The sequence below is a fragment of the Schistosoma haematobium genome, chromosome 4 (genome assembly GCF_000699445.3).
Source record: "Schistosoma haematobium chromosome 4, whole genome shotgun sequence".
Lineage (NCBI taxonomy): Eukaryota > Metazoa > Platyhelminthes > Trematoda > Strigeidida > Schistosomatidae > Schistosoma > Schistosoma haematobium.
Genome location: NC_067199.1, coordinates 13,435,855 through 13,453,177, shown reverse-complemented (window position 1 = coordinate 13,453,177; position 17,323 = coordinate 13,435,855). Strand labels below are relative to the sequence as shown.

General features: G+C 34.4%; 1 protein-coding gene across 1 annotated transcript; it reads right to left on the bottom strand.

Moving 5' to 3' along the window:
* Positions 1 to 5,544: 5,544 nt before the first annotated feature.
* MS3_00007444 (uncharacterized protein) lies at positions 5,545 to 8,623 on the bottom strand (the record flags this gene model as incomplete). Its single annotated transcript, XM_012943246.1, has 2 exons — positions 5,545 to 5,642; positions 7,432 to 8,623. The coding sequence occupies 2 exons, from the start codon at positions 8,621 to 8,623 to the stop codon at positions 5,545 to 5,547; spliced, it is 1,290 nt and encodes a 429-aa protein (XP_012798700.1).
* Between the last annotated feature and the right edge of the window lie 8,700 nt (positions 8,624 to 17,323).

The window sequence follows — 17,323 nt, the reverse complement described above, 5'->3', positions numbered from 1 at the left end:
TTAAGTATCTAGCGTTTATTGAATTTAAAAATGGTTACCAATATAATCTCCCCTAAATCTATGTTGAATAGTTTTTTATCAAGTACACATTTATTTCGAATCATACACTGTGAATAATCAACTGTCTTACCGCGTCCCATGATTTGAAATTGTTGACCGTTTTACTCTAACATAATAACCAAAATTCCAGTATGCCTAAAATACTCACTTATGAAGCACAGTTCAATGACATTTATGTATAAGCACATATGTCAACTATGAATATAATAGGATGCTACTCAATGACATTATATTTGTTAACAATATTTTTGGCTGATTCTTATTATGCAATTTTTAATTTTACTATTACATCATCATGGTTATCACTGGTTCCTATGTCCTCACGGAACTAATACTTTAACAAAAGTATATATATATATATATATATATATATATATATATATATATATATATTTACAGAGTACAGAAAGGCATATTCTGATAAGTTATCAAAAACTAATGTTTACTAGCAACCTTGTTACATAGGTAACACGAGATTGGTCTATATTATTACAATTATAAGATATGCAGTCTTATCCTATTTCAAACATTTCCATATGGCATGGTTTTTGAATGGTAGCAAGCTTTAATCGACTGGGAACAGTAAACTTTAGATGGTTAAAGATAATTAATAAGAAAATGTAGGCTTGTTTTTTGCGGTGGATGCTGCTGCTCACTTTAAAGTGTATGAAACATGTTTTTTATTACATCTGCATTTAGGTTACTCACTGTCGTTACCTCCTAATCTAAACTTATTACTAACCGATATCATAATGTTTGTATATCGGATAGAATTAGATCAGTCGCAACACTGTAACTGTTATAACTGTGAAAATAATGCTGATTAAGGGTAGCGAATTATTGATCGGACCAAAGACGCGCAAACACGTAGAACGACCTAGGGTTCTGATTGGTCTCGCTTCCCTGTCTAGCCCAGTCAATTGAGTCCAGAACGCAAGTCACAGCCTCGGATATATGAATCATTATATTTCAAACATACTTTGTTTATATACCAGTCAATCAGTCCACAACGTACCATAAAATAGAAGATAACATTGTACAATAATGGCCAACAGGAAAATAACACGTTAAATAAATATTGACCAATAAGATGATACCATTTCATGTCCAAGGATAGCATTAGGCTTAACAGGATAATTTTTGGGATATTTTCCTGAATATCCCAACAGTAACATAGGTCCGAATCCTATGTAGAACCTCAACTCACTTATAGACTAGCGTAAACTATTAACTTGTCTAGTAATGCCACTGAAACGTGGTTGATGTAATTTGTTGAAAGTCAGGTGCTAGAACTAATCATACCATTCAGAATAAACTGATCAGTTCGTGATTTAAACAAGTATATGTAAACCGAACTTGTAGTATACGATTCTGTATTTCTCTGACAAAATGAAACTAAAAAAGTCTCTAAATAACTTTATCAACCTAATTTTGTTGCTGATGTCTTCCATTATTTAATGAATATGTTAGAAAATAATAACATTAACATCTCAACGAAATCCTAATGACTAACAAATACTATTTTATTAACTGTCGACATATTTTTATATTCATCAAAATAATCTCTTTATACTCAATACAAATCACTTAGAATATATTTGATCTAATTAGTAAACAAACAGTAATCTGGGTCGTTACGGAATTCAATGATAAATAAACCATTAACTTCTGACTTTTATTTACATATTCATTTAAGTATATTAATACTATTAGATAGCCTAAAATCATGAAATTATATATTTAATACTAAAATTTCGATCGCCTTCATTCAATTTATCTAAACCTTACTTTCGGTTTCTAGTTTTGATTACCATATTGGCGGAAGTTAATACTTTGGAATTTCTCATTTTGATCGATTACTTTCATCATCAAACATAAATGGATAGTGTGTGTTTACACAGTTGTCCATTTCCTTGTCGTTATTCATCCTCTTTTTTTTTAAAGATTTTCAAAATCGTACTTTCCACTCTACTTTATTAAGAATGACATACATTCATGGTTGAAATAAACCTATTAAAAATATACGTTTCAGTCACTATAGCTACTAGAAATACAGAAGTATTTTTTAGGCTGCTTTTAAGTCAAGTAAATTCCTGTTTTTTAATAGCGTGATATAGAATTACTATTTAAATTATTTTACTTTTAACAAATATATGCCCTTTATTTTTGTAGATTTTTATCTTTGAAATTAAAGGATTCAATAATTTTGATAAAGCATTTTCTGAAAGTAAGTCAAGTTCTAAAATGCTTTTTGTAACAGAACGGGACCAAATAAAATAGTGGTGAACCTATAGAGCACTTGACAACCTTTTCTTCCTACAATAGAACCTTTCAGCTATGTGCGCTAACGACCTCATTATGGACAGGACTCAGGACCTTCAAGTATTTTGGTGGAGGCGTAACTCTCATATCATCAAGTTAAAATCAAATGATTAATATTTACGACTTCAGTCAGTTTCTGATATAAAGCGTCAAACGTCCCATTCAAGAAGGAAGCAAATGATTGATTCTCTTTGGTTATAGAAATAGCCTCATCTATTGTTAGTACGAGATGAAAGCCACAACTTGAAAACTGATATTCATAAACTTTTGTTTATTCACTTGAAAATAAACTCAAGCTTTATTAATTACATATCACTTTAACAAACTGATATGTCCTGATCAATGAGAAATAAGGCGATTCAAGCCTAACTTTCATTTCGTAAGCCTGTGTAAAGAAATGATTAAGGCCATCCTAACAGGAAAACATATTCTTATACAAACAAATATATTAATAAAATAATCAATAATTAGGTTAAATATTGCTCTAAACCTTTACACTTTTTAGTTTTATGTACAACGTTTAAATTCTATGTCAATGATAGTAAAAATAATCACAAAACGATATCTGATTTGTTTTCTTTCAATTATGAATAATGGATAGATTGCTGCGTAAACACATATCATTCTTCTTAATCTACAACAAATAACAAAGATTTTAGATAATTTGTTTAATGTATTAAACTATAACATAAACAATAGAAAAGCAGAAGTGAATTTCAGTCATAACCATTATGATAAGAGTAAAGTATATTAGGAAGGTTAGAAGAAATATATTCGCTTTACAATGTAAATATAGCATTCGGCTCAATTATTAAGGCCTTTTTTCCATTAAACCCAACCTCTTGTTATCCACTCTTTACCTTTTTTCTTCGATGTAAACTCGTGTGCAATGTACTCATTTGTTATATCAATAATACAAAATTGTAAATTTTTGGCTTCATTAATCAATGAGTTTTTTTAATTGTATGACGTTTATTTGTGAGTTAATCTTTTTCTCGTGCTGTTTTTTCCTCTTGGCAAATATGCGTGAACAATTTTAACTAGATTTTTTTAATACTGGCACTGAAAATGAAATAAATACTACATGAACCATATAGCCTAAATGAGAAAAGGATGCAAATATAATTTTATTGGAGTTAATGTTAACGCACTTTCTGTAGCCTTTACTTAGTGAAGTTTTGCGAGTACGAAAAAACCCTACATAATGCAAAAGTTGAAATATTACTTTGCGTTATGTCGAAATGGTGGTAGAAAGCTTAAATAGCGAAAGTCAGAGAAAACTAAATTAAGACACTAAAAGTAATAGAAAGCTCAATATAAAAAATATGGTCTAAATGAAATAGAAGGACAAAACTATAAAATCATATTATATTCACCAATTATGGAACGATAAAGACTTATCAAACCTTAGATGGTGGTTGGAGGTAGTTAACAGGAAACCCTGGACCCGGGTTTCATGCTACTCGGCACTTGTCAGCAAGATGTACCTGTAATCTTGAGGGAACTGGTGCTCCCTGACTTGGTCGATAGCATTCGATCTGCACTAAGAAGGACTTGACACACTTGACACCCAATGACCAATCATTTGTGACTTATCAAACCTGTTCAGTTAAGCTCTGCTTTGAATTGTAACATTTGTACTCTTAGATTTTAGTAAAAATTGGTTGTGTATAATAAACGATAGAAAGCTGATAATATATCATAATTGAGAGAATGATCAAAGAGAGGAAAAGTATTAATATAAGCCAGATAAATAATCGCTCCTGAGTACGCATTTACTTTTAGTTTGATAGTAAAGAGTCGTTACTATTTGAAAGTTAATACTTGCACTGTAAATTCGAAAAGCAATGAAGTTTAACGCTTCCAGGGTGAAAATTTCCCAAATTTTACTTCTGTCTTTGGGAAGACAACATTACTGTACATGTAGATCACCCAAGGAAAACGCTTCATTTCATATGGATTTCAGTTAATAGGAACCTAATAAATGTTCATTTATTTTGTTTTATTTGTACCAAAAAATGGTGCTAAGGGGTTCTAAAAATGAGACGTACGAGAGAGATCGATAATTTTATCGGGAAATATAAAACAACAGGTCAGTATATTTTAATAGCAGATTAGAAATTATAATTAATAAGTATAGTATGACTAAAGATGTAACCAAGATAATTTTTTTATCTAATAAGATTAATTTTACATTAATTAAGTGTATAACATAAAAATATACCAGGATAGTCTCTGGATAAATCAAGCTCTATGAAATTCAAAACTTCGATCACAGTTCAGTAATGAACCAATATATGTTATTCATATGCGGATTTTTTGTCTCACGACGTCGTACAATAAAATAACTAACTTTTTGATTGTCCTATCGACAGCAAACTAAGAGAAGTGTAGAAGCCACTGAGTTGATATTCCTAAAACCCATCTAAATAATCAAAGTCATTTTTTTTTGGAAATGACAGTCGAATTGGTAGTCTCTATTACTTACACTGTGTTGTCATCGTATTTTTCTTCGAAACCAGGCTTGCTACTAACGGAGGTTTAGGTTAGTCTTATAAACCTCTAGTAGTTACCAGGTTTATAGTTATTTTCACCAAGTTATTGAGTTTTGACTGGCATGGTTTACATTGCTTAAACAACCTGTATACACAAAGTACCATTTTAGTAATTAACTGGAACTCTGCCAGGAATCGAAACTGGTCGGACGTATTTTATCTTATGAACAAAACTGTGGAAGGTAGCCCCTATAATCTGATCTGCAAAGGATGAATTCATGTTATTCACAAAAGCCGCTCTATTAACTACTTAAGTACGCGTTCAAGTCCTCATCTAGTACTATAGTATTCGGTTAGAACTCCCTATTGAGAAGATTAGTCGTTCGACGAAGAAATTTATCCTTCATTCAATGTCGACTGCACTGTATTGAAACAGAGAGGGAAATTACAAAAATGTACAGCTTCCCACTACTGTTTACTCTTACTTGGTTGGACTTTATAACCCACTGCATATAAACGACTATAACCGAAGATAATATTGATTAGCCGGTGATCTGTTTTTAAGTGATGGGGAGTGGTGATACCAGAAACACTAAAACTTGATTAGATGGGCTTCCTCGAGTAAGTAGCTGTGTAAACACTGACAAACCAACAGCTGGAGAAAACGTTAGCGCCATACACTTATACATGGGTAACTAGCAACATATTCCAAAGTCATAGCAAGAACTGACCGTTTTTCAACCTGAATCAAAGTATGCGGGTGGGCTATGGCAAGGTAAAACGGTACAAGCAATTTTGAAATAGTTGTATCAGATGTTTTGTTCTGTAATAAAATTTATAATCACAGACGAATAACAAAGGGAACTTAACTGAGCTGAATCATCGATTACATAACACGGTGGGGTTTCAAGGAACAAGTTAGTTACTTACTTAATCTTCACAAAGCAACAAGCAAATGTAACTAAGCTATTAAAGTAACAATTAGTGCCGAGTAAGAATATAAAAATAATGTGGTTAGCATTTTCGACAGCAAATGGGCAAAACTTAGCAGAACTGGCAAGTGGAAATCGGTAGTAAAAATTAAAAATATTTCGTTAAAATTAAAAGTATGATAATGCACACGTTGGTTTGCTCCAACGTTGGATTATTTTTTTAAAATTTAGGTCTTTAGGGAAACTCACTTCTTTCAAATTGAGTTAAATCAGTTGAATCATTCATTAAACCAAAAAACATTTATCTTAGTTTGGAACATTTCTGCTTCAAAAAGGGGAACAACTCTAATATTTCAAACAAACAGTCTTTACCTTGGGAATAGATCAAATAGTCTTACATTTTGCAAGCTTTATTTTATCTAACATGGATAAAATTTAGTCAACAGGAAATAAAAACTTGTGTGTCCACATATTTATTTATCTAAACACAAAAATATTGGAAAAAAACAGTGCCAAATACATATGCGTCACATAAATCACTTGATTCATGTAAGAGTTGTGGTACTGCCCGGGTGCCCAAACCGAAGCAGGTGGTTTTCTTAGGGGGCGACACCCGGAGCCTTCGACTGGAAAAACTGATCCACAAGGCAGTGGAGCAACGTCAGGAGATGTGGGCCTATGGTAGACCGTGACTAACAATAGTTTCATTCGCCATTTGTTTCCTTAGGATCCTGGAGCCCATATGCACCATTGATTTGGAATCAGGGTTTTCAGATGCCCATAGGTGTACCGTCTGTGTCCTCCAATCCGGTTAAAGCGCCGGACATTCGCTTTCCGTCCTCTCAATTTCGTAAGCAACATATCCACCACGAGAAGGCAATGACTAGGACTTCCCTGGCAGTGGTTGTATGCACACGGCCATGAGAAAACATTTCAAGAGGAGAAACTGACTTTCCCCACTGTTGGCCGTACCAGGGGGGGCGGCTTTATGGCTACATACAATAAGTTACAACACTTACTGAACCCATAGCAAAGAGACGTGAAGTAATGTCTTTGCAGATGGTTTGCATCCAAAGTGCGAATAAATACTCACATTCAAAACTACTTTAAAATACTTAGCCCTACTTTCTTAACTCAGAAAGCATGAAAACACTAAAAGTAAACAAACTTATTCCTATCTATCTTAGTAAAGTTAAAGTACTAAGTTTTCAAAAAACTATTTCTTTTGAAAACAGTAACACATAAACTGTATATCATTTTCTGTTTTTAAGTAATCAAGTTGAGATTTAAAGACATATTTAGTCAATAAGATATTTTTCATTAAGATTTTATAAAGTTTTGCATCTACGAAAAAGTCGCATTTAAAAAGTTTGTTATGACAGACTTCCTTTGAAAGTTTACAACGTATATGCTTTTCCACGGGTAACATTTAGCACAAACTTCATTAAGAAAAATTACTTAAAGTAGTAAGTAACGTATAAACTTAATGTTTGTTCCAAATGAAGTACTGAAATATTTTGTATGTCAAATCAACTTATAATACGTTGCCTGTCTTAAGGATGATAATACCCCCTAGATTTGAACTCATAAATATACATAGACAAGGCCTGGCCAGAACTTACCTGTCACTTCAAATCTCGGATTAACTTGCTGTGCGACATATAAATATACAGACCCATTAGAAGTAACTGTTGCTCTACCATTCTTATTGTTGCTTATGTAAGTTATGTTTTCAACCCAAGGGTTTTCCTGAGGATCGTTTGTGTCCATTTGTTTTTCATCTTTCATATGAAGTATATCACGATCGTCTATACCAAAACCTTCTTCGATATTATAATATCCAATAGAAAATTCTTCAATATTTTCATTCGGATCATAAGGGAATGGAGTATCGAATCCGCTTTCCTCAGATGCTCCTTCGAGATTAATTATCGAGCGAGTACTATGATGTAACATCTTATCGTTATAACCAGCAGCAGACTGTCGAAAACGAACATGATGTTTTGCACTTACTGGATAAAAACTGCTATATTTTGATACATTTGGTCCATTGTGTGAGTGATTATTATTCATCCCACCGCGACTGTCCACTAGATGAGTACTATCTACCTGGGTGGTTCTCTGCCCACCAAACTTGAGCTGATTGTTTTCGTGTAGTAAAGAGCCATTAACATGAACAGTTGTACTACTCGGTGAGTATTTTTCTTTGTTATGTTGACCCGGAATTTTATTCCATGTAACTTCTGAACGAAATGTATTTCCCGGTGGCGGGAGTGTATTTAACGTTTCACGAGTTTTTAATAAACCGTTGACCTCCTTGTAGCAACTGTCGGGTGATTTACGTATCTTTGGACCTATTGTAACAGATTTTACTTTTGGACCGGATGGTTCTCCTTTCACGCTCAATTGAGGATTGGATTCTGCAAGAAATCCTGCAACTTTTTGAGCCTTAGACGAAGAACTAAAAACCATGCCGTATAAGGTTACATCGTCCAACTGCGATCGCTGAAAAAGAACCACCAAAGCTTTTGGATGCCTAGCAGAAACAAAAAATCCAGGTATCTCTTGACGCGAAATTCGACCCTCCAGCCTGATACCAGTAATTAATATTTCGGGGTAAAATGATATGTAGGTTTCGTAACACTTCAAGTGGCTTGAAAGTTCGGTTTTTGAGTTAAGTTTTGTCAATATCAGCTTTGCTGCAGCTTCTTTCAATTTATCTCCATGATTCTCACAGATAAAGGACCCAGTAAATCTTACAACATCTTCAAATAGAAGTCTCTCACTGTTGGTCTTCTTTGAATTCTTAGACATTGTAACGGCTGTGCTTAAAACATGAAATTGGAAAAGAACACGATAATATGCCCAATTTGTGAATACTGCGGTTTTATTAACAAAGCTGAAGGTCAATGGGTTAACATCCAATATACAATTGCTGTATGCTTTTCTATTCCTGTCTTTATATGATCACAGGCGATTTCGAGAAAAAAACACTAGATTACTTTCTGAAGTAGTTAGTTTATTCGGGATGACGTAAAATATCAAAAATATTTATTGTAACGTTTTTCCATTAACCCTGAGACTCGCTTCCTTGTTCACTTCTGGAGTAACTGCGTCTTTTAAGCCATACAGGCACAGCAATACAGAGTTTTTCTTAATTTATTGCGTTTTTTTAGGAATGTGATCTACGGCGAAGAAATTGGTAGTCTTAGATAAAGGTTATTCTTGTTTCTAACTAAAAAATATTGGGAATAACACCATACATAATTTTGTTTCATAGGTCTTTCAAAGAAACACATTCTATTGATTCTGATCTCACCACGCTCAGCTTCTAAAGTCTAAAGTCTTTAATAGCATGAAAGTAGGACAAAATTTGACAGACATAATTTACATTTGTTTACGACCATTTTTGGTAAAACAATTGGTGTAAACACATCCAAGTGCATGTCAAACCTCTGGCCATGGCAAGGTCCAGTAGGCACTTTTCGTGCCAGTGGGTACCTCTTGTATTGTTGATAGAAGAAACTAGACAAGTAGTGAATAGGTCTCTACTTAGATCGTGGGACAGCACATACTAGAGCAATAGGTTACCTTTTTCAGACACAAAGATTTTCAACGTCCAATATAGAATAATCTATATTCAAAGCAAGAGACTGAATGTGAATTTTAATGTTCTGACACTTACTTATGCGTTTTTGGCCAACTCTCAACCATTCAACATTTTTGTCATATTAACTTACTCGCAGAATCTACTTCCATTGGAATGTCGGTTCCATCAACTTGCCCGACAGGAACGCGTCATTTTTGTATCCACAGACTAAAGGAATATTACTTACCCGTTAAACGTCTGACTTTCAATCACTGACAACCAACTTTATGGATTTCATATACTTAGCTAGCCTGTTTACTTTTACCATTTGATTTCTTCCACAAGTTAAAGCACATGATTTGCTGAACTTGCCCTCTGTATGAAGATTAGGACTTGGAAGAGAATGAAGGGTGATAAATTGAAACTAGAATATCTGATGAAGTGTTGTGAGCGGACTAACGAGCATCATGTTGATGTGATATGATTTCGCCGTACGTGTGAAGTAGGTTTTTGTTATACTACAAAAATATATGAATTGTTATCTATATGAAATGCAGGTTTGTTACGTGACAATAATGTGAATTTCCAGGGTTTTGTATCGACAACGGCTCATACAGTACTATTAAAGATGATGTACTTTACGATGTCTTCAGTTAATTGTATGCTCATAAGTCGGTAAAGTGAGTGCAAGCCATGTGATTAACGGAGATTGCATAGGTTTTGACTTACCTTTTATACGACAATGGTATGAACTTTTAGTCAGTTTTCGTTCATACGACGACAATGCTTTCACTTTGCAGGATATTTGATCGACAGCTCACATTGATGATTCGCGCATATATCTGTCTTCAAACATTTACCAAACTGATAATGATCCATGTAAGACTTGAGAACCAAGAGAGAAGTTGATATAACTTAGGATAATCAACTTGTTATGCTCGAGTTAAAAATGGGGCTGAAGAAGCACAGGAAAACTGAAGAAACAGCATAAAAAAGGTTTAGTGCTAATAAACTTAACCAATTGAAGATAGATCTAGGCAACAAGTTTGAAGCTTTACAATATTTGCTCAAAGAAGAGAAAACTATTATAAAGGACAACAGGGAAGGGATCAAAGAAGCATTAACTTCAACGTGCCAGGATGTTCAAGGCCTTAAGAAGTATCACAATCAGAAATGGATCTCTATATTAACCATGAACAAAACTCAAGAAAGGAAGAAAGGAAGACAACAATGAAGAACAGCCAAATAGGAGCTGAGGAAGCCAAGTCACAGAATGAATACACAAAAACAAACAAGCAAGTGAAGAAGAGCCGACATACAGAAATACGTTGAAGAACAATAACTGTAAAAAAAATCTGAAAGAGAAGAAAATATCAGAAGACCATATGATTGAATGAAGAAATTGGCAGGCATATGTAGTAGACCAGAAGGTCCAGTCAAGGGCAAGCAAGCTCATCACTGAGATTAAAGAACTGAGGAATATAGGGGTTATATATTTCGAGGACTTCGTGAATAAGTTAGATCCACTGACTTCACCGGACATCGAAGCAGCGCCTACCGACCTACCTATAGATGTCACTCCATCAACGGTAGAGGAAATCCGCGTGATCAAATAGAGGGTGGAAAAGTACCAGGGCCTGACAATATACCGGCTGAAACACTGAAGTCAGACTTAGAAGTAACAGAAAAAGCGCTACACGTTCTATTCAGGAACTTTGGGGAGGAACAATACCGAAGAGACTGAAAGAAGGATACCTCAACAAGATATAAAAGAATGAAGATTGGAGCACACGGGATAAATATAGATGCATCCCACAGTTGTCAGCACAAGGGAGAGTCCACAACAGTGGGTTGCTGAACCGGATGAAAGATTCAATGGACGTTTAGCTTCAAGAACAACAGGTCGGATTCCATAGGGATCAGTCGTGCACATAATAAATCGTGACACTACGGAACACTGTTATGTAATCAACTGAATGGAACTCATCACTATACATCAATTTCCTTCACTATAGGAAGACGTTTGACAATGTAGTGGCTGTGCTTCGTTGACCAATCACCCTCGTAACCGTTAACATATAATCCTCAACGGTGTTTGAAATCAGAAGGCAAAGAGAAGCAGCAACTACAGTTTTATTGGCAGCTAACTCAGACCACAAAGCAGAGAGGGGAATGAATGCGTCAGCGAACCAAGAGTGTAGAGTGTGTATGCTTGAACATTGCTTACCGCCTATGCAGATATTCATTCTGGTAGCTTTATTATATATATATAGGGAAATGGATGGATCATTGAATGAATTAGGCAGCTAATAATAAAGCTACCAGAATGAATATCTGCATAGGCGGTAAGCAGTGTTCAAGCATACATATTCCATACAAGCACAACAATAATAAAGCTACGAAGATATAGATAAGTTGTTATAGTACGGATGACTCTGTCCGTTAAATAAATTAACAAAAGGGCTTAATTGAATTAAATGTGAACAAACTCAATCGCACGTGAGTTCCTATAACAGTATGGATAGGTGAACCTCATGAAGCTCTCTTCGATCATATTGTATGACTGAGGAATCACTCGTTATTCACACGAACATTTTTCAATTAATGTATTACATTCACCCTTCACTTGAGGAAGCCAATTGAGGTTTCACTTTGAACATTCATTCGGAAAGAGAAGAAAATCAGAAGTCTCCGGATTCATCTGCAAATAACCGTCTGAACTAGTAAATCGACCTGATGTTTGATAGCAAGAGCTGTAGGAAACTTCAAAGAACGTTTTCACTCCCAGTCAGTTAACAGAATTCATCTCATTAGTTATGTTGGTAATACAAATATCTGTCAGAAGTGTCTCATGGTATTCGGCAACAGAACTAGTCTTCAACACGACTCTAAAACTACTGAATGTACGTATTAATCCTCCTACTGACAGTAAAGCTTCATTTGGAAACTTATGTAGACCAGTCACGGAACTATATGTTCAAACTTGAATCAATTAGTACTCGTGAACAATCGCAATCGGCATATGTACCGAAGGACCTAAGAACTTGCATGCATGTCTGAATAAGGTCTAACAAAGTAAAGCAGCAGCTTGTTCTCCATTCGACGATTCACACGAACTTATCTTAATGAAACCTACATATTTCATGATACGTAAACGAGGAAACACCAACTCAATAAGTATTGATAGTCTAAAATAGGCTTATCTAGATAATGAACCACCATTCGCGCTATTAGATCGCTTACCTAACAAAACAATTACAGAATTGGCAAGTAAGAATGAGAATTTTCTGCAGATGACCAACAAAGTTAGATGGGCACAACCGATCATTCAAATAAGGATATCTACAGTTTTGACTTAAGGCTAAATTAAATCACGTATTCACTAAAGTTCTGGTCCATTAAATTTTATGGGCTTATTCAAACAATAAAAACAAAAGGCGGAGGTATTTTAGCATCGTTTAACCGATTTTTACAAAAACAGTACCTAAATAGTAGTTGTCTTAAATAACATTTTGATTTCTCCCACTCATATCTTTTACTTCTGATGTGTGAGCGTTATGTTTGTTCTTTTATACTGAGTGCATAAGTGATTTGCCTTGAACAATCAACTGGGAGATGTAAATCATAAATACTATATCAGCAGGGCTAAGCCACAGAGGATTTAAGAACCTTCGAATGAGTTGAGTGGTGTTAGCGGGCTTAGCCTGTTGAATTATTCATTATTCTGGATTTTTCCTTTGATGGAAGATGAGAGAGTTGGATGTAGGTACTGAATGAAAGCTTTGCGAATACCTACTATAAACCCAAACAATGAACCTTCCTAATATCGATGACTTCTGAAAACAGTCCTAGCGATCTTCACTAGTTCGCTAAATGACCTATAATGTTCACAGTACTTCGTAACATGCGACATCTCATGTTCGTTTAGATTAGTCATATATATATATATATACATATATATATATATATATATATATATATATATATATATGTATATATATATATATATATATATAATCATTAAAACCACTCACATAGTATAAGATATATTCACTGATTTCATATAACATATTACTATGAAAAAGTTATTTTCAGGTGAAGCATTTTAGGCCCAACAATAGTTCACTACTTGTTAGTGATTCTCATTATCATTTTTACATGCTAAAAAAGGTTATGCACTAAGCTAACAAATATTTCCTCAACATGATTTGCAATATGAACAGGTAACTCCGATTAATTGGCGTTATTCAAATCATAGAAAAAATGAATTAAATGTCATATTTTCGCAAATGATAGTGGCTATCTGCATTCACTAGCTAAGTGGATAACACGATGGCGTTTGGAGCGAACAGTACTGTGTTCAAGTATCGGAGTGAACATTGACCCTGGGATGCATGCATATTCAGCTGAAGACCTTGAGAATTAAACGAAATATGCGACCTGGTTTTCATTGTTAGCCACCATCCATATCTTACTACTATTTTTTTCTTAAATTTTTCATTGCTGACATTTCTGAATCGATAAATGTGAACGTAATCTGAAACGTCAAAAGTCTTTGGCATCTAAAACAGCAGTATCTATTTTTTCACAGCTGAATTACCTGTTTGCTTACTTATGCTTGTAACCCTTCATGGAGGGGCAAAGCATGTTCACTAACATTCTCTATCAAAATCTGGCCTGCGCAATCCTTTCAATTTTTCTTCGGATGCTATTCGTTTTGTTGTGTTCTGCTCCCAACTCTCCATACAATGTGTTTTTTGCATTCTTGTTTTCCATTTTCCTTCACGATTCCAAGTAAGCGCTTGTCTCGTGATGTAGTTTGGTGATGTCTTCAATGTGCGCCCAATCCAATTCCATCGTCTTTTCCTAATTTCCTCGTCAGGTGGAAACTGATCTGGTCGAAGGACATTGAGTATCTTTTATAGATAACTGTTTATAAATACCTCTACCGTTTGCTTGATGGCTATAGTAGTTTTCCAAGTTTCAGCTCCGTATAGTAGAACTGTTTTAATGTTCGTAAGGAAGATTCTGATTTTGATGTCTGATGACATTTGTTTTCAGTTCTATATGTTCTTCAATTTTAGAAATGCTATCCTTGCTTTGCCAATCCCTGCCTTCATATCTGCATCAGATCCTCCTTGTTCATCGATGATGCTACCCAGATAAGTGAAACTTTCCCCTTTTCTCAAAGCTTCTCCATCAAATGTGATTGTTTGGCATGAGTTGGTTGATGCACCTCTAGGGGTCACTGGCGATCTGAAACCGAGGTAATGGAGTTAGATTGGTTAGGCGGTCAGCAACCCAAACCTGTAGAAAACGATCTGGCTAAAAAACCGCTAACCGGAATAAATAATTTACCTAATGGAACAAACTATATATTGTGCTTTAAAATTTGTCGTCTGATAAGCCTTGTTAATTTGAATGCTTTATTCGGTTCCTAAGCTATTCTTGTAACCCACAAGCTAGAACTACCCAGCGACTTGAACTCGAGAGAAAAGGCGCAAAATAAGCAAAAAACACTTTACTCCAAAGGTTTATTTTTGTACAGAAAATACGGGTATTTATGGATGTTAACATCCGTTAAATCAACATCATATTTTGGTCAATCCACTAAAAGACATATTATTCTACTGACCAATAGTAGCACGCCACGTTGACATTCTAGAGAGCTCCATCATGCTCTAATTGGCTAGGACTCTTCGGCTCCTTTAGGGCCTCTGGAGGCTCTGTTGCAGTTCTCGGAAAACCGACTCAACATCGTCAACTTATAAATATTTCTCTATTAAAAAAAGGAATCAAACACTATTTTTCTGTACCTTCTATAATAAGTGAATTCTATATAAAGTAGAAATGAAATAAATCTCATATCAAATAAAAATCACTTGTTTAATTAGGCGAATTAAACAAATTTAAATAATCGTTAAATAAAAATGGAATAAATTAAATTTCATATTGAAAAATAGATTTTCCAACTAAATGAATTTCTCAAAATATGAATCCTGATTGTACAAAAATAAAGAATTCCCATGTGTATCCGTGTTCAACGACATGGGCTAATGTTTTGTCATACAAAAATGATGTCGTTCTTAATGTCATTTGATCTCATTCATAAAGAATCATCCATTAAAGATTCATATGAACTAGTTGTTATTCAAACAAGAGTACATAAAATAGTTGTCTACTTTGTTAAACCGCTAAGATTATATTTAATTTTGAAAGTATTTTGTAAATAGAACCGGAGATTTCTAATTTTCACCTTTCTAGATGATAGTTCAAAGTGAAATTTCAGTCTGTTTATTCAAGTGAAGGATGAACTGGATACATTAAGTGAAAAAAATCTTTAGTCAGATACAATACTGTGTTTGGTTATAATTTAGACTTTTCAGGAAAAAAAATGATATCGAATTTAATCTATGTGTCATATGAGTGTTGAAATAGTAAAGATTATTGCATTAACTGATGTACTGAATATTCTGGTTCTTGGTATACAGATTAAAGGAAATTATTTTACTCAAACATACAATAGTTCAAAATGACCAAGTGAATTTGTACTAAATTAGTTAATAGAATATACACACTAACTTACAATAATCATATATTGTACTAGTCTTCTGTTACATCTGTTTAACGAAATTTATCAACTGTATATTCAAGTAGGTTTCAAGTGACCAGTGGAGCTAATCCATGTCGGGTAGAGACAGGTATCTACCCCAGTACAACGAAAGTTGGTCGTGCAATTTCTTGGATTGGTTGATGTTAGACATTATCACCCTTGAGTGCCGGCTCAGTGGTCCAGTTGGTTAAGCGTTCGCGCGCAATACCGAAGGCCCTGGGTTCGAATCCCGCATGCGGGTTTGTGGATGCGCACTGCTGAGGAGTCCCACAGTAAGACGAAACGGCCGTCCAGTGCTTCCAGGTTTCCAGAGGTGGTCTAACATCGATCGGTTCATGATCTCAATCAAAAACTTGAAAAAAATGTATTATTATTGATGACCTAAAGTCCTGATTTCATTTATTCAAGTTTTGGATAAATGTTTTGATTGTCTTATAATCCTATGTATTTTAATCTAAAGAAAATGTAAAATACAATTGTGATAAATCTCATAAAATTCAATCCCATTTCCACCAATCAGTTATTCTGATTTCAAGTATGTACTTATTCGGAGATTTACACATAAACATCTTAACTATGGACATTTACTGTAGTTAATTTGTTATAACAATTGTTTAAAGGATTGTTGAAGCAAATGAATTTATTCAGGTCATTTAGCATATGATAAAATATATATAATGTAAGGAGATTTTAAATTTTGATCTCGATACGTATAAAACTTTGATTCATACATAAGTTATTAAACAACAGTTATTTTGGAAAAATAACTGATTAAGAAACACTTATATGAGAATGTGAGAAACAAAGCCACTGTAAAATACCTATAAGCTTATATCGCATGATAGCATATAGATAATTGAAATCTCAACGTTTCTGTACACAATATTTTTTTCACAAGTGAATTTCTATTGTTACAGATTGTAGTAAATAGATTGTAGGCAGTATCGGATAGATTGAGTAGACTTGTCGACGTCCCTATTCTTGTTTTCGTTGCACGTCCTTGTTTGTCTACTCGTTTTATGACTGTCTTTTTTCAAGTTTGCTGACAAGTTATTCCGTAGAACTGTCAATAGGACAATGATGTTACTCAGCAAAACTACAGCATCCGAGTTGCACGTGACACATAGCCACTTATGATCCGACTTTCTGAGTATGTTGTAAGCAGTTGCTGTGAGATCTGTGCACGCTTCGTGGAACCAACCTTTACAGTTATCGCACTGCATGCCAGATATAACAGCGAAATGATATCCAGGCCGTTTGCATGAATTTTTCATGACTATATTGACGTAAACTGTATTATAGATGCTAGCAA